We start from the raw sequence: 23,935 nt of genomic DNA, 5'->3' as shown, positions 1-23,935 counted from the left end.
TCGTTTCTGTTGCTATGCAGAAGCGTTTTAGTTTGATGTAGTTTCACTTATTTTTGCTTTAGTTGCTTGTACTTTTGGTGTCAAATCCAAAAAAAAAAACCACTGCCAAGAAGAGTATCAAGGAACTCCTTCCCTACGTTTTCAAACAATATTTCAAACTACGTTACAAAGCTATAATTATCCCTAAGTGTGTTGTCTCAGCTTTGTTCTTCTTTCTCAACACTGCTTGACTATTGGGGTCTTTTATGGTTGCGTATAAATTTTAGGATTCTTTTTTCTATGGGAACAGTGCCATTGGTCTCTAGGCAGGCACTGTACAGAATCTATAGATGGCCTTGGGTCATATGGACATTTTAACAGTGTTAATTCTTCTGATCCATGAACAGCCGACAGTTTTCCATTTATTTGTGACTTCTTCACTTTCTTTCATCAATGTGTTAATGTTCAGTGTACAGATCTTTCAACTCCTTGGTTAAACTTTTGAAGCTACTGTAAAGGAGACTGTTTTGTACATTTTTAAGTGCCCACATCATCTTTTGTTATTTGAATCACAGTGACATCTAGTGGTTAAACTACGTTGAAAGTAGTTACTGAATGTCAAAAAGACCCAAAATTTAAATAGGTTCACATGGCCAAAGAATACAGCAGCAATTAACTGAAATTCATAAAATCTCTTAGAAAAATTCCCCTTTAATAAATAAGGGTTCAAGGGAACAATAGAAAAGCAATTAATGAAATGAACAGCAAACTTTCGCACAATTTCCTGAGAAGACAATTAAAGGAACATTAGAAGGAATTCTATTTCATTTTGACAGGATTCCATATATATGCTACACAAGTTGGAAAAAAAAAAGAGCACCAACCAGTTTTATATCATGAAGTTTTATCATATGTGTTGTGGCAGACACACAGCTTCACATATTTTCCAAACCACTAGGAAAAATGAAGTAGCTCTCGAGTGAGCTTTCATTTATTTTAAAAAATTTTCTAAGGGCTATAAAATATTCTGAATTTAAACCTACACTGAAAATTTATATTTATCATCTGTAAGTCTGAATAGTTTATGAAAATCCAAATGAAAAGTCAACATTAGCATAAGCAGTAAAAAGCCAAACCAAACCGACCCAACAAACAAAAAAACACCCATATAAAAGTAAGAAATAAGTAACTGGATGCAATCTTTTGCTCTAAAACTGCATTTTTCTATCAGTCGAATGAACAAAGCCCTAAATGAATTATGGAGACCTAAATTTTACCCCAGATCTATTACTGACTTATCATGGGGCTTCAGTTTCGGTTTCCTTTTCTGAAAAATGAAGACCAGGTAACTAGGTTCTTAAAACAGTAATATTCTTTTTGAATAACAGGGATGATAAGGTCAGAAAATCTAGCTTCAGTTGTCTTGCCCAATTAGCTCTAGGGATAAACCCAAACACTCCTAATACTTTTTTTTTAATTACGAGTATAAATTACATACAGTTAAGGAACACAAAGCTTAAGTGTTCAGCTCAAACTTACACACACACACACCTGGGTACCCATCACTCAGGTGGAGGCAGAATATTTATGGCATCTTAGTAGTAGATTCTCTGTGTGCTCCCCAGTCACTACCAACCCCCAAAAGGTAACTGGTATTTTGACTTTAATCATATAGATGAATTTGACCGGTTTTTGAAAAGAGTGGAATTGCTATAATAGACACTACCAGGCAGGTTTCCAAATCAGCGCTCCCAAGTAATCCTCCTCCCACTCTCGGTTCTCAGTCCACGCCCTCACCTTCACCAGTGCTGCTCAGCTGAGTCACACGGAGCAACCTGATAGTAACTATGACACAAATTTGTATTTCTCTGATGACTAACCAACACTGAACACTTTTTCATGTGCTTATTTGCCATTTGGATACTTTAATTTCTGAAATTCATGTTTAAGCCCTTTTAATCATTTTTAAATGCACTGTCATTCTTTTTTTTGTTGTTGTTTTGTTTTGTTTGTTTTGTTTTAGCTGAGCCATCCTGCCACCTGTTGGCAGCTCAGCGGCAGCTCAGCTCGGGCCGTGAAACAAACCGGTGATGCATTGTCGTTCTTTTTCTTGTTATTATTCTTTAAAAATTTTAGATATGAGTCCTATGTTGATTATACATATTGCACATTCTTACTTATTCTAAGTATTAAAATGGAAGTATAAAATTTATGACAACTAATAGCAAGCGAATATTTGAAAATTTTGCTCCAATTATTTAGCTTGAGTTGTTGCCCTTGACCTATTGACTGTATCATTTTTAATGCTATATGCCACACTCCCTCTTTCAATGCATGTAACTATGAAAGAATACATAAACAGAGACTCCACAAAGTCGGCTGTGGTGGCTTTCTTTGTCCTAACGAGGCCAGACTAGGAACACCTTCAGAAATAAGTAGTACAGGCAATTACACGGGCAAAATGTTCTCTGAGGAATCTGTTCTTGGCTTCCTACACACTGTGTGAGGCCTGAGAAGATGGACCTCCTATAATGGCCCGCATAAGTTAGAAAAGAAATGAGTGGAGTGGGCATAGAAGGTAAACATTTGTTACAGAAATAAAAACTCCTAATTTTCATCATAAGAAAATAACGTGGTTGTCTGGGGGAAAATATTTAAAAATATTAAAAATAAAAAACTACAACAGCAGCTTTAGCCAATAAGGTCAATTTAATTTTCAACACTTCGGCAAAGCATCAGCTAATTTTAATAATTAACATGCAAAGAACTGAGATACTTACTGATATAGTAAGAGTTTCATTCTTGTGGTCAAAATTCATTTTTCCACAATAGGCCCTCTGAGATAATAAGTTGTCAAAGTACAATTTGCATCGTAAAGTCAAACACCTTGAAATATAAAAATTAGGTACATTTAAAAGAATATAAAGATACAGAAGTAAGTATATATTAGCATGATCTTTAAACCAGCAAGTAAGACCAGACAGAAATATGCCAAAACGTTAACACTGGTTGCCAATTTAATCGGTGGAATTTTAGGTCATTTTTCCCCCAGTCTTTATATTTCATTTGTGTCTCCACATTTTTATCACAAACATCTATAAAACGAATAAAGATGTCATGCCACATTTACTATATCCCATTATATTACAGCCAGTCCATATGGATGTTTCAATTCATCAGCTATCTTTTAGAAAGCATCACCGTAATACAGAAGACATCGATCTGGTCCTTGAGGTGATTAAACTAGCAGTGTTAAGATAATGGTTAAGAGACCTATCCATTTGCCTGTCTCGTCTCTGCTGTATAGTAGCAAAAAGGGTAAGGCAGCCACCTCTTAACCACTTGTACCTGTAATGCCTTATACACTGCTGGGCACCATGCCTTCTCTGCGTATCATCATAGGGTGTTCTACTATAAGGAAGACCTCTCCCTTCTTCCTCATTATTTATTTACTTATCCACCACATGTCTATTTGTCAGGATGGAATCACAGATTCTTATGTTATTCACTGGATTACCATCAATTACTTATTTACTGGATTACCATCTATTACTTATTTATTTTCATCCTCAAATTGTCCCAGATTTCACCAGTGGGAGCCCCTTCAATCTGCCTCCTATGTTCTTGTATCACGGCTCCGGATTTCCTTGGGCACCTCCTTACTTTCTGGCATAGCAAGGTCATCTGCACCTTCCCTGCCTAGCTCTGGAATCAGCCGTTTCTCCAAGGAGCCTTGATTCCTTTTGGGTGGAGAATGGTATTTAGAAAATAAGATCTGGGTGATAACGGACTGGCTATTTTTCTTAACAGTTTTGCTTCTTAATGAGTTGAAGGCTTATTTCTTTAGCGTACCTATCATTTTGTCCTTTTCTCTCCTAATTTCCTTTCTAAGCTGCATTAAATCTCCACACTAGAAAATATTGACAGCCTGAGCTTTCTTTTGTGTTAGAGCAACCACTGTTGGCTGGTTTTCAGAGTTTTCTGTTAATCTTTTCTTTGAATACGGATGTGTATTCTTCAGTTACTTCCATTTACGAGATGTCTAAAAGAGACTTTCCTCATAAAATAGCAAGATGTAAAGAGGCAATTTTAAAAATTTGATCATTCTTATTCTACTCCTAAGTCTGGGTAAACAATATAAAACATTTCAGTGATGAAGAAACATCGAGGTAATAAACTATAAGAGCAACATCTTTACAGAAAACATTTTAAATATAAATTTTCTGGATAACCATATAAAAACAAATCCTATTGCTTCTGGGAAAGCTAGAGTAATATGCATTGTGTTTACCCTTCTGCCTGAAACAACTAAAAAACGGGACAGAGTATATGAAACACGAGTTTTCAGACTCTGGACATCAGACAGCACAGACAGCTCCAGTCAAACTGATCTACAGATGATGGGCAACGAAGGACCTGAGCCCCAGGGGTGCCCCAAATTCCTTCTTACGGAATGTGGAAAGCGGAGCGGAAAGCGAAGGGCAGCCTGAGGCCTCCCGATTTGAGGAAACGGAGCGGGAGTCTGGGGAGGCCAGGAGCCTCCAGTTCGCCAAGGAGAGTCTGGAGAAGAGAGTGCAGCACAGAGAGAGCCCTGAGGACCTAGAGAGGGCGCCTCGCGTCTCAGGCTGAGGACTCGACTCATCAGGGCATGGGTGTGAGACTATTACCCAAGGCTGAGGAGAGAAACTCCGGGGAGAAACAGGAGCCGTCCTCGAAAGTCACCCACAGCCGAGAACAGCTCATGTTCCCACTCGCAAGCGGGAAACCTCCTAACACAAGGTATTACTGGAGTACGCAGAGGACAGGGAGGAAAAACTTAGTCCTCGACTAAAGGCTGCTCTGGTTCTAACAAAACTTAAAAGCAGCCTCAAAAGGATACAAACAAGCCCTATTTAAGTTCTAGTGACATGTTTGTAAAAGTGAAACACACACTTCAAAAGCTAACCTGCAGTTTAGTTACATAATATGGTCAAACACACAAAGCCTGTTTCTCTTTATGGCTTTATCTGAATTTCCTCGTATATACTAAAGCTAGATATGTTGTTTTATTTTAGTCTTAAGGTTATAGAGTTTTGGGTATAAAAACAGGTAGAAAGTACATTACTGAGGGAATGCCTCTGGGGGAAATATATGTTAAATGCAAAGACGAGGGGTGCCTTGGGTCCAGGCATATCAAGGGCCATGCCTCCCTGTAAGCTGTCCTCCAGTTTATTTCTGTTGTGGTGCTTTTCATTGGGGTCAATTTATCCCTGTGCACCTGTACATTTTTGGGTATGATAATAATATCCAGTTTCCCTAATCCTGTATTCATTCATACAACCAATATAGATCACGTTTCAACTGTATTTCAGGCACTGTAGTAGGTGCTGGAGATACAGCAGTAATCACAACAGATTCTGCCTCCGTGGAGCTACACCATTCCAGCTGACCATGGCAAATCAACTCCAACAGAGCTTCAACAGGTCCCATAAAAACTTGCATCTCAAGAACATGCAAAGTCCAGAGGGAAAAAGGCTGACACAGAACCAATGAGCTCCCATTCAAAGGACCTTTATAAGCAGATAATGACCAGCCATCTATGAATTACCTAGTAAAGGACTTCTAATGGAGTGGAAAAGTGGAGAAGCTAGCTATAAAGGTCCTTTCAAATCCAGCGTTCTCTGATTAAATCAGTGGAAGTACTAGCTGACAAAAGTAAGCACCGGCAGCTTCTTCTTTAACTGAATCATGTAAAGTTCTTTTAATTTAACTTTAATATTTATTAAGGCATAAATGAAAACAAAGCAAAAACAAAAACGTATAATATATGGTAATATTTTTTAATGCACTTACCTTCTAAATTGTTGGTATGTTTTGTATCTATGGGTCATTATTTCTTCCAGTGATTTGATAAACTTTTTTAAAGTCTTCACTTTATTATCCAGATCAAGATAGTTTTCTTTTGCCTCTTGGTACTGCCTATTTAATGAACAAAATATTAAGCAAATAAATGTCATTCAAAGAAATGTAAACAAAAGTAAAATCTCAAGTATATTTAAAGGGGAAGCCCAGGGAGTGCTGAGGGGGCCCAGCAGTAGGGGATTTCATAAATGTCCACCCAAAATACACTATGAGAATGAGAGGGTGCTGCCCTGACTGGGAAGAGCTGTTAGCAGCGGGTAGGGTGGGGACAAAGCCGGATTCTAGAGAAGGCAGAGAAAGTACAGGGGAAGGGTGCTCAGGTGGGGCCTAGAGGCGGCAGATCTTAGAGAATGCCAGCAATATGTACCTTCTAAGAGCGAAGGGATCACACTGGAAAGCAAGAAATATTTCCCTCAGTGACAGATGCCAATGCGGGAACAGAGGGACACAGGGCGAGGGATAGGACTCCTGCTCCCCTGCCCCCGCAACATGGGTGAACAAAACTGTCAGCGAGGCAGAGAGCCATGGCTCCTCAGGAGTGTTATTAGAGAGGGCAACAGCTGTTGCTGTAGAAAAGGAGAGGAAGTTCCTGATGAAGTATGGAAGCCAACCCTAGCCAAGGCTCCCCATCCCATCCTCCTTCAAATGCCCAGTCTAAGAAGATTCAACTAATTAAAAAATGAGTAGCAAAACAGGCACAAGCATAGCATCCCTACAAAGATATAGATGGAAACAAAAAAAAGAGTTGGGAAAGAAAGAGCAGCAATAGTCCCTCTAGAGACAAAGAAAACTTCTTAGAATAATGATGTCACAATGCAGATAAAAACTGTAACTGAACACCATGAATTAAAACAAAATAAAACATAAGACAAATGCTACCAGGAAGGAATACCTCAAAGCAGAACTAAAAGAAGAGATAGGTAAACAACAGAAGGTGATAACCAGACAAGAGGAGGAGGTGAAGTGAGAACATGCAGAACTCAAGGTGGGGGGCAGGTTAACAACAACAATGATAGGACAAAATGAGATGCTACACAGAGGCAAACAGAAAACATACTGACAGACACAGAGAACAGAAACGAGAAAAGCAAACCAACTGGGGGAGAAGAAAGGAAAAACAGATACAATGGTTAGCCAAAATAACTAGAGAAGAAAAAGGATATCCAATATATGTATCAATGAAGCCCTTGAAAAGAAAGCTAAACACCAGAACAAAAAATATGTAAAAGTAAAACACAAGGAAACAGGACTTAAATTATGAAATAGGACTTAAATCTACTGAGAAAGCACAGTGAATACCAGGAAAAGGATCACAGCATCTGACACTCTGGACAGCTATCAGACTAAACAGATAAGCGCTATTATACACGGATACTCAGAGACAAAGAATTCTATATTAGGCTAACCTAGTCTTCAAATTCAAAGTTAGAGACAAACAGTTCTGAACACACAAAAATATTCTTTATCATATAGCCATTCCTAAGGAAACATTTAGAGGAGAAACAATTTTTCAAATGGCTGCATAGCCATCTGGAAAAAGATAAATACATTCCTCACACCAAACAAATTCACAGAAAAATGAGCAAGTACATAAAAAGTTCATAGAAAAATAAATACATGGTTCTTCAGACAAGAAAAACTGTTCAACCACACTTAAGTGAAATGCAAATTAAAACTGCACTGAGGTGCATGCTTTCTGGGGGGAAAGCTATCCATCAGCAAAAAAAAATATGAGATGATCACAGACTGTTTAGGCTGTGGGGAAGCAAGCACTCTAACATATTGCTGATTGTGAGCCACCATTTATAAAAGCAAAAGGTTCTATTAAAACTCAACTATCCATCAATAGGAGATGCTTAAATACAGTGAAATCATACCAAATAAGAAAATGTCTTATGTACTGATATGAAAAGATCTCCAAAATATATCATTAAACAAAGCAATCTGTATAAGAGTTTATATAATATGCTACCTTTTGTATCTGCAAGGATGAAAAATAACATACATTACCTTGCATTTGCATACAGAAACACTGAAGACAAACTTAATAAATTAATTTAGTAAGATAAAAGGAAAGAAAAAATGGTGGAGATGAGCCTAAAGAAACAAAATTTTTCATTGTATGCCTTTTTACACTGTATTTTTAAAACATTGAGGTATTATCTATTTTAAAGAGAAACTTCTCTTACTATTTTTGTTTTCCAATGTTTTTGAAAATAGAATTAAGATGACTCCTGTTCTCAGCCTTTCTTTATAGAAAAAGTTCTTCATAAAGTATAACAGCTGTAATTCTCTAGTATAATTTAATCATTATCCTACGATTGTATACAGTTCTAATTTTTCAGAGTTATGAATAATACTGAAGTAAACATATCCAAGTACAAATTATTTTTCTCATTTGGATTATGTTGTAACAAAATTACTTGGGCAAACTAAAATTTTTGAAGGTGTTTGACATAAGCTGCCTTAATATATTTCAGAAACACTAATAATATCTAACATACTATATATCCTATATATTCTATGTATAATGGATTATCTCATTTAGTCTTCACAACCCCGTGAGGGAAGTACTATATTTATACCCATTTTACAGATGGAAAATGAAGGTTCAGAGAGATTGGATAATTTGATGAAGTCACATAAGGACGTGGTAGAATTGCAATTGAAACTGAGATACTACTGCTTCAGAGCCTGTGCTCTAACCATACTAGAGCTTCCATTTTCACCAGTAATATAAAAATACCCACTTCACTGAGATCTCACTGACATGAAGTGTTCTTTCCATCTAGATGTGTATGCACATGGCTTCTAATTGTATTGATTTGCATTTCCTTAACTACTTGTGAAGCTGAACATTTTCATTTCTATACGAGTCTTATAGGTATAAAAATGACATCTATGTTAAAATGGCATTCTGTAATAAGTATTGTAATAATTCAGAAAAGTTAATTATTAATAATATACATTTGAAAGACTAGTTTAGCCATAACTACATGCCATAGCAACATTTTACCCAAATGTACGGTTTACGTGTAAACATTTAGTTTTTGTGTTGATAACCTAATAAAGTAGAAAAGCTCCAGCCATCTACCTCATTATCTCCTCTCGGTCGCCATGACTCGCACGTTCTGCCTGTATCTTCTGTCTTAATCTATTAATTTCTTTGTCTAGCGTTGATGCCGATTTTTGTACTTCTATACGCTCTGGGCAGATTTGTCTTGCTTGTGACATTTTCTCCTAAGATAAAAGATGTTTAATAACTTTAAAACTCTTCTTTGATATAACAATTCATTGTACCGCTCGTGCCAAAATTTTCAAGGTCAAATCCTAAACTTATATTTACAAACTATATTTTAATTACACTTAGTATCAGTGTTATTTCTCTGAGCTTTATATTGTGAATATAGTCCAGAGTCATTATACATCTTCAAGAGAAAACTACATTACTATGCACAACTTTAATAATTTATAAAACCTCCATAACTTCCTGTGAAACAAATTTCAAGCAGCAGTTATGAAAAGTTTGGCACCCAGGGTGCTGAGGTCAGACATAGCTTTGTGTGTTTTAGGATGGACTCCAAACACCAAATAGTATTAAAAACACAAATAATAAGACCCTCATGTTAGTAAAATATTTAAAAACCTCAAAGCACTTTTACACATAGTGCTTATTTTACATTCACAGTTTTCCACATAAGTCTTGAACGAGTAAGGCAATGGGTTACAGAGTTGAAATCGTTTCCTAAGACAACGTTGGAATCCATCTCCTCTAGGTTAGACCAAAGTTGCCCTGGACTTATTCTCCTCCAAAAGCAGGGCTGCGGCTCACAGCTATTGCGAGGGTGTCTAGTAAGTAGGAGCTGAATCCCAGCCCAGCTAGTCAGAGGCAGGGATGACTTTTTCTGACCTAAAGCTGCTATCTACTTGCCAGGCTAGGCATGTAAGGAGCTAAAAGAGCTGTATTAGCTGAGAAGGAGTGCCATTTTCCAAACCCCTCAGAGGCACCAGGTAGGCCCTCCAGTCCTGCATACAGGCCTCTTCATGTTGGCCTATGAAGGCCCACACTCTGAGTCCCTAACCCTATTCCTCTTGAGTCACCAAATCAGCTGTTACTCTATACAAGAAACAGACAGTCATTAGACAACTTATCTACGTTTGGAAACATGACATTAAGAAACATGTGCTTTAAAGATCATGATTAAGGTCATATGCAAAAACATAAAAGGGAAATGATGGGTAACCTCTAGTTCTTTTTCTTTCATATTCAGTTCTCGTTTCTTTTTATTTAACGTGTCCAAGTGCTCTTTTTGTTTTTCCTCATAATGCCGCTTCCCTCGCTTTTGGTTATCCACTTCAGCATCAGCAAGGTTTAATTCATCCTGTTTGAAGAAAGCCAAAATAATCTCTGAAGGAAAGATAGTTTTTCAAAAATTATCAGTCTAGCTATAACACTAATTGACAACTCCATCAAGCAGATGGGATTATGTTGCTTCAAGACGTGTTAGAGTTCATATCCAGATGTGTCTGAACGGAATTGAGCAGTTTCCCAAAATTAAGCAGTCACATAATTATATTCAAATTCTTATGTGAAGTCTCCATATATTATGGCTCTTTGAACTTTATTCGGGTAAACAAGATAGTTTTGTGGGAAGTCACATTCGCCTGAAAAGACTTAACGGAGGCATAGCTTGGTGAAAGATTTTAGAAGATGATCTATGCACATAGCCATTAATTATGGCAGCTTTCTCAAACAACAGTCTACAAATTCACTGCATTACTGTCAATCTGGAAATTTTACAAAATATGTAGATTTCCAGACTTCACTTGTGGAGAATTTATTTTAGGTCTGGAATACCTTAATCTCAATTTTTAAAATGGCCTTTGATTTAAAAAACACCAGAATAAGTTTAGACCATCAGAGAGTTTGTTTATTTGGTTTGATATCCAGAGACCTGTACACAAATATCTAGAGCAGCTTTATCTGTAACAGCCCTAAACTAGAAACCCATATGTCCATCAATAGGTAGATGAGTAAGCAAAGTGTGGTGTATCAAACACAATGGATACTACTCGGCAATAAAAATGAATTACTGTTTCAAGTAAAAATATGGACGAATACCATAATCCAAAAGAACAACTTGGACTGGCCGAGTGGCTCAGCTGGTTAAGAGCTCGCTCAAGAGTTTGAGCTCTGAGCAACAGCGGTTCGAGTCCAGCCCGAGCTGAGCAGCCGCTGAGCTGCCAACAGGTGGCAGGATGGCTCAGCTAAAAAGAATAACTTCTATTCACTCACTTTTTCTTTCAAAATATAAATAGTGTATACATTATGTGCTAGACAGTGTGTGTCAGGTTCTGAGAAAGGCCAAACCAAAAAAAAGCAAAAGTACATAACACGTGATTCCATTATACATGATTCTAGACTACAGTAAAAGCAAGTGGACTGAAGGGTGTTGGAAACAAAGGGCGGGACTAGGGAGAGAGATAACAAAGGGGCATGAGGAAACTTTTAAGCATAAAAGATATGTTCCTTTTTCTAACTGTGTAGTTTCACAGGTGTATACATGTCAAAATTTATCAAATCATACACTTATATGGGTATTTACTGTACATCAATTATATCTCAATAAAACTGTTTTAAAAAGGCTCTTGACTTAAGAACTGCCAAATTAAATTTTAGTTCATCTGTTCGTTTGTTTTTTGGGCCCAGCACTGGCCATTTACAACGTGATTATCACGTTCAGCCTCAAGGGTTTACAGTTATAAACAGAGAAAGAAACAAACACAAACCAGAACAGCAATAAGAGCGCCATGAAAGACAGAATATATGGGGACAACCCAGAAAGGAAACGAACGTGCGAGGCATCTACATGTGAAAAACGTTCACCTCAGGTAACAGAGGGCGCAGGCTACTTCCTAACCTAAGAAATCAAGTCATCGCATCGCGTTCATACGGCTAGAAATGACTGTCACCCATGGCAGATGTCTGACAATACACAGCTTTTATAAAAGAGTTCTATTAACAATGAAAACATTGTTACACGAGGGCTGGAGGTACGCTGTTCCTTTACTTCAAACAGAATAAAATAAAATGGGTGCAATTTATGTCGTAGGAGACATTACAATTCAAAATTGGAATTGCTTCTGAAATAGAATGGTTGTTTTCCAAAAGCAGAACTAAGTTTTCTAATCATTTTTGGAAGAAAGTGTCAAAATAAATAGGCCCACATTCGCTGCAGGCAACCAATTCAGCTTCAGGGAGCCAAAGGGGCGAATTACATCAGGACACATCTGTGCTGGTCCATCTTCCCTCCTAGCAACTCTGGATTAAGAAAAGACGTAAACTGGAAAGTAATATTAAAAGAACTATAGATGTTAGTATACCTTTCTCCACATTTATCATGGCTATTTGATTTGTCCTTGTATATTTAATACATTTATGTCCTGGATACCATCAAATTTAAAACTAAAAGGAAAGCAAGAGAGTATTTCATTTAATTTCATTTTATTGATGGTGAAATGGAGACCTAGAGGTATTGAAGCCCAGTTAATGACATTCATCCTGGTTTCGGGGTGAGGACTAGGATGGATTAGGTCTAAAATTAAACTTTGATGTAGCCTAAACCTGTAGCATTTCTAACCTTTAAGAAGTAACAGCCCCTCCCCGCTCAAAACAGTTACAGCCTTTGAAAAACAGGCTGAAATGCTAGAAGGAACAGAATTATTGAAAAATGTTATTGTCTTGGATGCCTAAATAACCAATTTTTGTTAGAGCCAGTGGATAAATTTTCACATGTATGTATTACTGTCACTTGTTTTATATAAACCTACATTAATTATGAGGTTTTAAAACACTATAAAACATTAAATCTTGGCATTTTAAAAACCAGTCGCCCTCGATCCAAATAAACTCCCATTATCTGTATTAGAAACTGAGAGCCCGTCCCACTCCAATAATGAAGACCTCTATTTCTGTAGGCTCAAGGTCACCTTCTCTGTGCAACAAATTTGCAACTAAAGCAATCAGTTTGCAGTGTAAATCAAAATAAACTGTTCAAAGTGAGAAAGATATTCTTTCTGCCAAAATTTCAACGATTACGTATTTAAACACGCCTCTGTCACAAAATGAACAAACGTCCCTACCAAAAAACAGATTATCTCTGGAAGCTGCTAATATGCAAGGATTGTGGTTTCTCAGGGATTATTTTGATAGCCAAATCCTCCTGTTCCTATTGTTACTGATAGTTAGTGTGATGTGACATTGGGAAGGGATACCTCTTGGCTACCGGCTGGTTGCATGCAGGTTTACTAAAGGACTCACCTCCTAGCTTTCGTTATTTGCAGCCAAGGCAAAGAGCTAAGACCAAGAATTCTCACTGCCTTCTGCCCATATTTTCTGCTCTTGAACTTATTTATGGACTCCCAATTCCAGGAGTTGCTTTAGCTTAGAGGTCCCTAAAAGAACAGAACACAGCTTATTCTTCATCTTTTCTTGTTTTTAATTTTAAGCTGTCTGGGATAAATCATTTAGGTGCTAATCTTTATTGTTTTCGTATACTTCATCATTTTGATTTTGTCCCCCTATTCAACCTTTTACCCATGAAAAAAATTCTTTTACTCTTACCTTTGCCGTATTTTTACTGCTCAAATTCCAGAATTCTGAATTCTACTGGTCTAGCCTTGACAACTTTAACATTAATTTATTTTATTCTTTCTTATTCTATTTTCTTTTAAAAACTAGTTTTGTCTCCCTTTTTTTAATCTACACTTTTTGTCTTTTTTTATTAAAAATCTTATTTCCTGTACTACTTTCTTGTCTTTCTCAGCAGTATCTTTAATAATTTTTCCTTCCTCACAACTTTAATATTTAACTTATATATTCTTCTTAATCAATTATCAATTTATTCTCCCATTTTTTATTCTTATCTGAAATAAAAAACAATTAAACCACCCTGAGCTGTAACGGCAGGCAGCAACTTCAGTTCTATGGACAACTACAGAGAAACCCACCACAAAGCAAGGGAAGCTGTTTCTACCCAGTCCCTCCTCTAACTTCCTTTCATACTCTCTGAACCACCTATTATGGTTTTTAAATTTTCAGTAAACATACATATAGTAAAATTTATATGAATGCACATTCTTTTAAATTTTAACAATATCTAAATACATTTTACTTCACAGGGGTAATTAATTTCCTGCAAAAAAAAGGGGTACATTAGAGTGATATCATAACATAACCCCCTCCTCCTTCTCAGGGTCTTATAAATACAATTTGGAGTTCTGAGAACCACTGAGCTACTTATAAAAGTGATAATGACTAGCTATTGATAACTAAGCTAATAAACAACTTGGGGAAATATATACAATTTAACGGTTGAATAATTTTATTTCCCTAAATTTGATTTCAAAAAGCATGTGTTTAAAAAAAAAAATCCATTGAATTCAGGCTGATTCCTGAATTGGGACACTCCAACAAACAGGAATTGGATAGCACTTTATTTCAAGTTGGTTTTTATATCAACTAATGCTTGAGTTACTGAAGGAAACGGGGGGACAACAGAACAGGCAAACACAGAAACACGACAGACACACAAGATGTCCCTGGCTCTAGTTCTAAAAAAGGAAAGAAAAAAAAAATCACAAAATAAAGAGAAACAGAAATTTGGCCATTTATTCTCCTAAAGGCACGAGGAGTATTTGACTCTAATTGATCTAATGATAAAAATTTGGTTTACATTTAACCATAAATTCTATTAGGGCAATAGCTAGTGAGTACACTGTTGATATAACACTAAAACATAAGCTATGTATATAATAGAGTAACAATAATATATACCTTAAGTGGATCTGCTAGCTCTGACAGCTGGTTAATTTTCGATTTAATTGCATCATACTTGTTTTCTGCTTCTATTTTCAGGCTTTTCAGATACTCCATAGTTCCTTTTTGTTGTCCCATGTTTTCCTCAACCATTTTCATTTTTATTTTATTTTCTTGAGCTTCATCTTCCTGGTTACATTTACAGAGCATATAGATTTAATTAAAATACTTATTTCATCAGATAGAAAAACAGTACAAAGAATCCTGAGAGAGGAGAAACTACAAGCTATAGGCAAATCAGATGAAAGACAAATAGAACACTAGGATATTTTCATACCCATCATCATAAATTAGGAAATAGAAGAAAAGAGGTTCAAAAATCAGAAGGGATGACATTTAGGACACAAGTTGAACTATATTGTGTTGAACTATATTGGTCATCATCAAAAGGAATAACTCGATCTACTCACTTTTCTTTCAAAATGTAGTACATATAAATATCTACCTTGTGCCACAGTGTGGTAGATGCTAAGTTGGCAAAAAAAAAAAAACCAAGACATGGCCCATATCTTTAAAAAACACAGTCTACCAATAAAAGGAATTAAAGCAAAAAAATAAAAAGCAGAGAACAAGATTGCTAATAAAACAATGAAGGCAAATTCTCATTCAAGTTCCACTGGTGCAGGGACTTGATCCGTGTGTTCATTGCTGTATCCCCTAGAACTTAATATGCTGCCTGGTATAGTACAGACAATAATATTCACTCATTTTAACAAGACTCTACAACCTATCTAAGCCACTGCTTACTGTAACTCAGAAAAGCTAAGTTGAATGTCATAAACAATTGCCTGAAAAAAAATTAAAATAGAGTAGCAAATACACGGTGAATTATAATAAAAACCTTTTACTTGGAAAAAAGAAACAATGCATTGAGGCCAACTACAACTGACTAAAAGATAGCCATTAATATTGATAATAATTAAGCCTGAAAAATGCTATGCTAGGCAGTTTGGTTTAAAATGCCACTGTTTAAGAGTGCAGTTAAGCTTTGATAAGGTTTTATTTCACGTAGCAGAAGACAAAAGCCATGATTATGCATGTAAGTTATATGTGCAAAATATTCAGAAATATAAAGGTCATTCATCAGGTAGTTTCTACCTTATTTGTAAATGGAAAAAGCAATCATAAAAGGGAGCCTCAATTAAAAGGGTAAAAAAATAAAAAATAAAAAAAATAAAGCTGAGAGTAGATGCTATTAACCTAAATGACACTTGAGTACTTTAAAACATTAAATTTAAATTGAGGAAAAGAATCTTACCAAGGTTGCAATATCTACAGACTGGTGTTCTTCTATATTCTCAAGTTCCCGAATTTCGGAAATACATTTTCTTATTTTTATCTGCAAGAAAAGTATTTAGATTTCAGTAACATAAAAATAAATTAAAAAATAAAAATAAACACCCTGGAAAAGGAAGTTCTACTCTACTTTCAAGAACTGCAGTATTGTTTATTTTCTACAGTTCATGAAAGAGACACATTAATGTTAAATGAAGCAAATGAAGTTATAAAGTCTGCCATGATCACCTTTATAGCTAATCCATTCCCAAGCAAAAGAGATGTAAGTACTCCATCTTAACATTTAAAATGATGACTATGTTGAATCCATGGAGAAAATGATTTTCTAAAACATCCAGATTCGAGTTATGGAAAGATTACTCTAATCTAGTGGTTTTCAAAGTACAATTCAAGAGCCTCCCAAGTGTCTCTGAAACTCTTTTAGGGGGTTCATGAGGTCAAAACTATTCTCATAAAAATACTAAGACATTATTCACCATTTTTACTATCATTTTCTCATGAGTCTACAGGAGGTTTACAACTCTATGATATGTAATATTGCAACGAATCAATTGCAAAAGCCAATACAATAATTTAGTTGAGTTTTATTAAGCCAGGTATCAGAGATTTACAAAAATATAAAACTGTCAATCTGGGGCTGGCTGAGTGGCTCGTTGGTTAAGAGTTGGCTTGGGAGTGCAAGCTCTGAGCAGCAGGGACGCCGGTTTGGATCCCACATGGGCCAGTGACGCTGCGCCCTCTACAGCTAAGATGGTGAACAACAGCTTGACCTGGAGCTAGGTTACCGTGAGTCGCCGGCGACAGCATGGCTGCAGTGAGGCTGCCATAAGCTACCGTGTATGGCCGGCAGCCGGTGTAAGCTGCCGTGAGCCACTGTCTAATGGCCGGAGACCGATTCATCTCAGCCAGGAAGAGCGCAATGATCACAATACCAACATGGGCCAGTGAAGCGACGTCCTCCACAACTAGACTGAAGAACAAAAGGACAGCAACTTGCCTGTTCCCCTACCCCGATTCCCCAACGCTGTTCCCTCTCCCAATTCCCTAATAAAAATCTTTAAAAAAAAAAAGTCCATCTTTTCATTAAATAGTTTTGGTTTTGGAAAACAGTTATTTTTCATAAAAATGTTAGGTATGTTAACACGAGTTTATTATTTTTAAACGCCCTAATAAATATTCTTAAAGTTTGTAAATACTGATCAATAAAACCCACATATGTGTGAAAGGTCTTTTAAGACTGTAAAGGAACTTGAGGCCAAAAAGTCTGAGAACTACTCCTCTAACTAAATGCATGGTAAAATTTTAAAATTAACCTGCAAGTGATAAGATGAGAAAAACAAAATGATGTATATTTTTTTGTACCTTTAACTCTTTATAATGTAGCTGGCACTGTCTAAGATATTCCTCATTGCGTTTAGTATCCTTTTCCAGGGCAGACAAGTGTTGCTGAAGACTTAATATCTGGGCCTTCTTATTTTCAACCTCATTCTCCAAGTCGCTTGATAGAGAGGATAAAAAATACTTTAAATATATTTCTGAATATTACAAATACTTTAGATCTTTACAAAGAAGAGCTCATTTTTAATAGCTTATTTGCAAAACCCTATTCAATTAAACCAGGTCTATATTCCTACAAGTTATTAGTAACATGAAAATACAGATTTCAAAAAAAACCCATCTAAACTGCAGTCAAATTTTACTTATTTCATTAGTAAGTATTTATGGTATGATTTCCGTGTGGCAGGCATTGTGCACAGAAGTAGGTAGAGGTGGAAACAGAATTAAGACATGAAAGAATCAAACAAAAAGGAAAAAAAAATCAGGAAATAAACCATAACATTAAAATGTGAACCGGACACTCTATGTCTGTTTTGCCACAGAACGTAGGAGTGATCTGGGAGAAACGACAACTGAATTATATTCTGGAGAGTTTTCAGTAGCTGGACCAACTAGAGGAGAGGATGGGAAGAAATGCACAAAGGCACAGATGGATGAAAAGATAGAATTAATAGTCTGCAACACTTACTGATGGTGAATAAACGCTATGAATACATGGTAAATGAAAGGGAGGGAGACGAGGACAATGAAAAGAGATGGAGGATAAAGTAAGCGGATGCCAAAGCCATAAAGGGACTCCATGCCAGCCGAGTCACTGTCTTCAGAAGGAGTCTTTTCCTGCCTCATTGACCCAAGTAGCTGATTCCCAAAGTTGTGTGCCTAGTGGAGGAAAACCACCTTTGCAGTTAATAAAAACGTCTCTGTTGGGAGTGTATGCCATATTTCAATAAGTTGCATATTTTCCCACATTTTAACATCTCTGAAATCATCTTTCAGTCCATGGTTCAATTAGCAGCATTTTTTTCTTTTTTATGTGTACATAAAATAATACAGCACCTTAAATTTGTCCTACCATGCTGGAATTCTCAAAATTAAGGAAAAAATATCAATAAATGTTAGCTGAACAAATGATACATGAATGATAAACATGAGGAAAGGAGAAAAATTGTGGTATTTCTGGTAAAAATGGTGCCAGATGCAAAAATTTAAGACAGCTCCTCAAGATTTAAAGAGAAATGTTTATTTTATCATAAAGAAATCTATACCTTTATTAACGAACAGTAATTCTGCTAAAAACAACAAAAAAATTAGCAAGTAAACAAACTTTGAAACTTAACAGTCTAAACCAAAAATAAAAACCAACAAAATGAGCACAGATGATATTCTGTGGCTAAACATTTTTTCTGACTTTTTTAGAATAAATTTAAAGAACAAACATAATTTATATAAACAAAATTGCTAAATTTTACAACAAAATTGCTAAATTTTACAACTTCCTTTAGGACAACTTCTGTTACATATTTTCATATAGTGTTCCTCCTTTGTTTTTAATTACTTTTTACATGGAGAAAGAACATGTGCTACCTAATGAAATATGTATGAAAGCTGAGCTCAGTAAGTGTGAGTTGTGGAGGATGAATGCATTTTCCGTTCAGTGAGCAGCTTATCGAATTGTATACTCCTCACTCTCTAGCCCTTACTCTGATGTATTTGTCTCCATGACACTTGACCTTGATCTAGTTAGTATTCGTTTATAGTCTACCTCCTCATTAATATAAAAGCTCTAGGAGAGAGCAATTTTTTGTATTTTGTATCCTGCTGCAAAATACAGCAGGGCCTGACACATTAGGTACTCATCCATATCTGTCTTAAAGAACATAAAAGAATAAAATCTGAGAAACATACTTTCAGAAAATTATATTAAAATGTTACAGTATTTTGACAATCCAAAAATTCAGATAATTTTTTGTGATCTTGTATAAAGCAGTAACTACACTGGTAATTAATTATTCTGAGAGCTTACTCACACATTTCTTTTGCCCCAGATGAGTACTTTCATAATAGGAAACCACATTGGGACAATAAAACCAAGGCAGTACCTATTGTTACGACTTGAAACCCTTTGTCTATCAAGAAACCACTCTGTGCATTATGTAAAAGAAATGATAATCTCTTCACTGACATTCCCGAGCCATTTTACATCAATTGAAATCTGTCAGTGAAGGGATGATGAGGGTATAGAGAAGTGTTCTTCAAATACGCAAGAATGAGGGGAAATTGGGGAATCTTTCTAGAGTCTTTTGGCAACCACTATTAAATAATCGATTTACATAATAAAATAAAACTTAAAAATTAAATAATCTATTTTAATAAATATTAAAGCTATTTAATAAGTATTAAAAGATTAGCAATTGTTTAAAATTATTCAACAGTTAAAACTGAACCATAAATTGTATATTAATAAACCAATAAGTCATTTGGCAATAGCCATTAAATAATTTTAAAATGCATAACCTTTGACTAAGCATTTTCACCACTAACAATTTAAGCTATGCATACACTTTCGAAAATCTGCCAAGATACACGTGTGTACTTATTGCAGCACTGTCATAATAGGAGAAAATGACAACCCCTATGTCCACCAGTTGGGACCTGGATAAGCAGATTATAGTACAGCCATACTGAGAGGTAGTTCTAAACGTGCTGACATAAAACGATTTCCATGATGTAACACTGAGAGAAAAAAAGCAAGATATAGAAACCATATGCGTAATACAGAGCACAGTATGGATGAACCTTTAAGACATTATACCAAGTGGAAGCAGCCAGACGCAAAGGTTGCATGATTCCATTTATCTGAAACATCCAGAATAGACTAAGCCATACAGACAAATCTGAAAGTAGGTTAGTGATTGCCAGAGGCTGGGGGCAGGGGAAAATGGGGAATAACGGCTAATGGGTATGATTTTCATTCCGGTGTGATAAAAATGTTCAGTAATTAGACAACAATGATAGTTGCACAACCTTGTGAATATAATTAAAATTTCTAATTGTACTCTTTAAAATAGAGTGAATTTTATGGCATGTGAATTATTACCTCAGTTTAAAAGATCTTATGTATGTGGTACAATATATAAACTGTTCTGGAAATATATAAGAAACTGTTACACTATTCCCCTACTTTTGAAAGAGGTATAACAGCAACGGGTTTCACCTTTCATTGTATACTTTTCTATATTGTGTGAATTTCCTCCCCAAATGCATATATTACATTTAATTATTTAAAAAAATATAGCAATACAGACTATGGAGAAATGGGATTATGTATGAGCTCCTTTTGTTTTCCAATTTATAGTTTTCTGTATTTAAAAAACACTAATGAATTTTTTTAACTTCCAAATATCATAGTGGTTCAGATCCAAACAGAAGACAAAGTCATTTAAATATCATCAGAACTTGGTATATTTTCAATAGATAAAATTTACCAGTGTGGGAAACAATTTTTTAAAAACTGATATTCACCTGGCTTTTAAGACAAAAGCTTTGTCCATTACACATTAACAGCTAAAAATGAAGCCAAATATCGATGGCGATGTAAATTTTGAATCCTTACTACTAAAATGCTAGAATCTGAGGTCCTGATTATGCTGCTGAGATACACTTATAATCTTTTCCACTATAATACACTTCAAAAAAAACCCTTTTTTTTTTAAGACTTAAGATACAAATGCAGGAGGTATTTTTGTTGAAAGTAGACGTGTGAATTACACAGGGTAACACTACCATGATACTGCTTGTACATTTACACTCACGTTTGCTTGAATATCATATAATAGAAAGGCCTGATTTAAATGTCAAGGCTCTAGGGACAAAAATGTATCACTCTACTGGTCACTTTTATAGAGGCACATTTACACATTTACATGAACTTTCATCTCTCCTATCAGAAAGATTCAGTGTCAATTTAAAATGTGTGGCTGTCACAACACCAATATCCACTATGTTTATCTTCCTGTATGCTGCTGTCATAAAATGACTAATATTATTTGAAGAGATCTATTTCAACCAAACTCTCATTTCCCCAAGATATATAAGTCATTTAGAATACTTTCACTTTTATTCAATTTTCCTAGGTATTTCTTTTACGTAAGTCCAAGTTTTTCTACTTAAGGTCTTCTAGGTCTTAATTCAGTTCCAACCCATCAATTCATCAAATGAATTAATCTGGCTGGAAAATCATAGTTTTTTTTCATACAAAAAAATTCTTTTTGCGAGCTTGGGATCTCATTAAGTATGCTTATTTGTTCTTCATTCAACTTCTCAGTCTCGCTCCTCTAGCAGCTGTATTCCTAGGCATGTGTTCCGAATGTGCCTGTTGATCTACAGAATGGTGCAAGTCAACCTACCAGTGAGAGACCTAATACAGAACTTGAGCCAGAATGTAAACCAGCACCCTTGTACTCTCACTGAGAAAAAGGAGCAGAGCTAAACAACCGGCACATTTATCATGGGGTCAGCAAGAGGGAGGGAGCTAATTCACATTCTGAGTGAAGAATTACCTGTCTCCTTATCTCCCTTCAGACACGTAATTAGCAATGTGCAGATCAGCTGGTCACGGGAACACACTTTGTGTTCTTTGCCCAGAATACTGTTGTCAAACTGGTGATGGAAAAATAACCGTCAACCTAGAATTCTACAGCCTGCTAAACGATCTTTTAAAACCAAACAGATCACTCACAATCCTTCACTGATATAACTACTAATAGAGCAATATGAAAGGAACTGAACCCCAAAGGAAACAGTGGAAATGATATAGCAAAGCTACACTGGACACCAACCTTATTTCCGAATCCAGATCTCTGCTTAGGAATTTAGGTCTTGTATATTCAGATGAGTAATAACGTCCTGCAAAAACCTGGTCACCATCAGCAGTAAAAGCTTCTCTACAATTCTTGGGGGGCTTTTGGGACTGCATTACGGCACGAGCTACAGAATTACTCTAAAGAAACAGCAGAAAAAATACAATTTCTTAAGTTATGCCAAAGCATCTTTGATGCACACAATTTCAAAATAATGACAGGTATGCCATTATTTTAAGATTCAAGTATTTTTATTTAAACATTCAAGTAAAATAATTCCACAAAGTTAAATAAAGGAATTTGAAAAACAACTTTCAAGATTCAAAGAATTAAAACTATTAAGTCAGTAAACAAAGTTTTATGACAAACCAGTATACTTTATTTTTAAATTCTAATATTGCTATCCACTTAAAATTAAAAATTATTTTAAGGAACGTTTCACATGAACATATTTACTTTAATCCAGTTCATACAAATCTTGTTTTTAATGACTTTACATCCTAGAAATGATGCAAGTGAAGTGCAAATTCCAATAAAGATTAATATACTGAGTTTGGTTGGGGAAGCCTGGAAATATTTAAGCCCTGAAATAAGTAAAACAGGAATCATGCTTATTAATGAAGGTCTAGTCAACCTCTCTGGGGAAAGACCTTTACAACAGAACGTTGTTACATATTTTCTTTCAAGTATCCTTCTAACACATGAGAGCCAAGCCCACAAATAATTACAATATGAACTTGAAATATGTATATACATTTGGATGACCTATACCATTACTTCTCAGTTTCCATTAATAAGAAAGACAGACTCTATTATGTTTGTCTTGGTTACAGATTTGTTTTGAATTTCCTTGTTCCGTCTCAGCAAATTTATGCCAGGAAGATGAAACACAATATGGTGATCTAATCCAGCAAGAATATAAAAATACATATACAGATTAAAAGTATTGATTTTAGAGCGCTCAAAGTTAAGAAAATAAATTCATAAAATATCAAGTAAAGTACTTGTTTAAAAAGTAGAGTGATATGTATTTGTAAGGGTAAATAAAAAATCGATTTGGCAGCCAATCAAGAATGAAAAAAAAAATTTATACCTCCATGCATCAAAAAAATATATATTTTTAAAATTATTTTAAGAATAGTTGAAAGTTATAAGTTTCCGTAGGGCAGAAAACACACAAACCGCCAGCTTTATAGTATTCTACAGATCTTCCTATAAGGCAAAAGTACAATGATGAAATACCAACAACTCTATGATATAGGAGGGGAACAGGAATTCATTGTATATAACCAACTTCAGTTTTGAGAATTTTTAAGTAACGTAAACTACAGCAAACATCTGGTCTTACTTTGATTAGGAGCACTGTCTCTATGCTTCTCATGTCAATCAGGCTATTTGCAACAACTGCATTATCTATTTCTAAAGCTGTCAGAACTGTTGGGTACTCGGGATGATAGGCAGTTCTAGAAGACAAAAACACACATGGATTAACTTAACAAACTTTAATTATATACAGATATACGTATATATTGATATATTAATGGGTGAGTAGATAGATAACAATACAGCAATGAAAAAATCTAATAACATTTGAAAACATCTGATTAGGTGTACTTTATTTTATTTACCTAGCAAACCAGGAATCAAAGCTAGAAATTAAAATAAGGTCAAATTCGGGCCGGCC

At 35.5% G+C, this 23,935-nt stretch overlaps 1 protein-coding gene across 2 annotated transcripts in view; it reads right to left on the bottom strand.

Moving 5' to 3' along the window:
* The window catches only part of SMC6 (structural maintenance of chromosomes 6), a 68,435-nt gene that overhangs the window by 8,270 nt on the left and 36,230 nt on the right, over window positions 1–23,935 (bottom strand). For both annotated transcript variants that reach the window (XM_019655464.1, XM_019655525.1), the window contains 9 exons: window positions 23,600–23,714; window positions 22,231–22,391; window positions 17,417–17,552; window positions 16,017–16,097; window positions 14,717–14,887; window positions 10,125–10,262; window positions 8,975–9,120; window positions 5,812–5,937; window positions 2,760–2,865 (listed from right to left, as the gene is read on the bottom strand). In XM_019655464.1, the coding sequence (XP_019511009.1) occupies window positions 2,760–2,865; window positions 5,812–5,937; window positions 8,975–9,120; window positions 10,125–10,262; window positions 14,717–14,887; window positions 16,017–16,097; window positions 17,417–17,552; window positions 22,231–22,391; window positions 23,600–23,714 (1,180 nt within the window). The remainder of the gene's footprint in view (window positions 1–2,759; window positions 2,866–5,811; window positions 5,938–8,974; window positions 9,121–10,124; window positions 10,263–14,716; window positions 14,888–16,016; window positions 16,098–17,416; window positions 17,553–22,230; window positions 22,392–23,599; window positions 23,715–23,935) is intronic.

Source organism: Hipposideros armiger, unplaced genomic scaffold (assembly GCF_001890085.2).
Source record: "Hipposideros armiger isolate ML-2016 unplaced genomic scaffold, ASM189008v1 scaffold_0, whole genome shotgun sequence".
NCBI lineage: Eukaryota > Metazoa > Chordata > Mammalia > Chiroptera > Hipposideridae > Hipposideros > Hipposideros armiger.
This window is presented reverse-complemented; position numbering and strand designations above follow the sequence as displayed.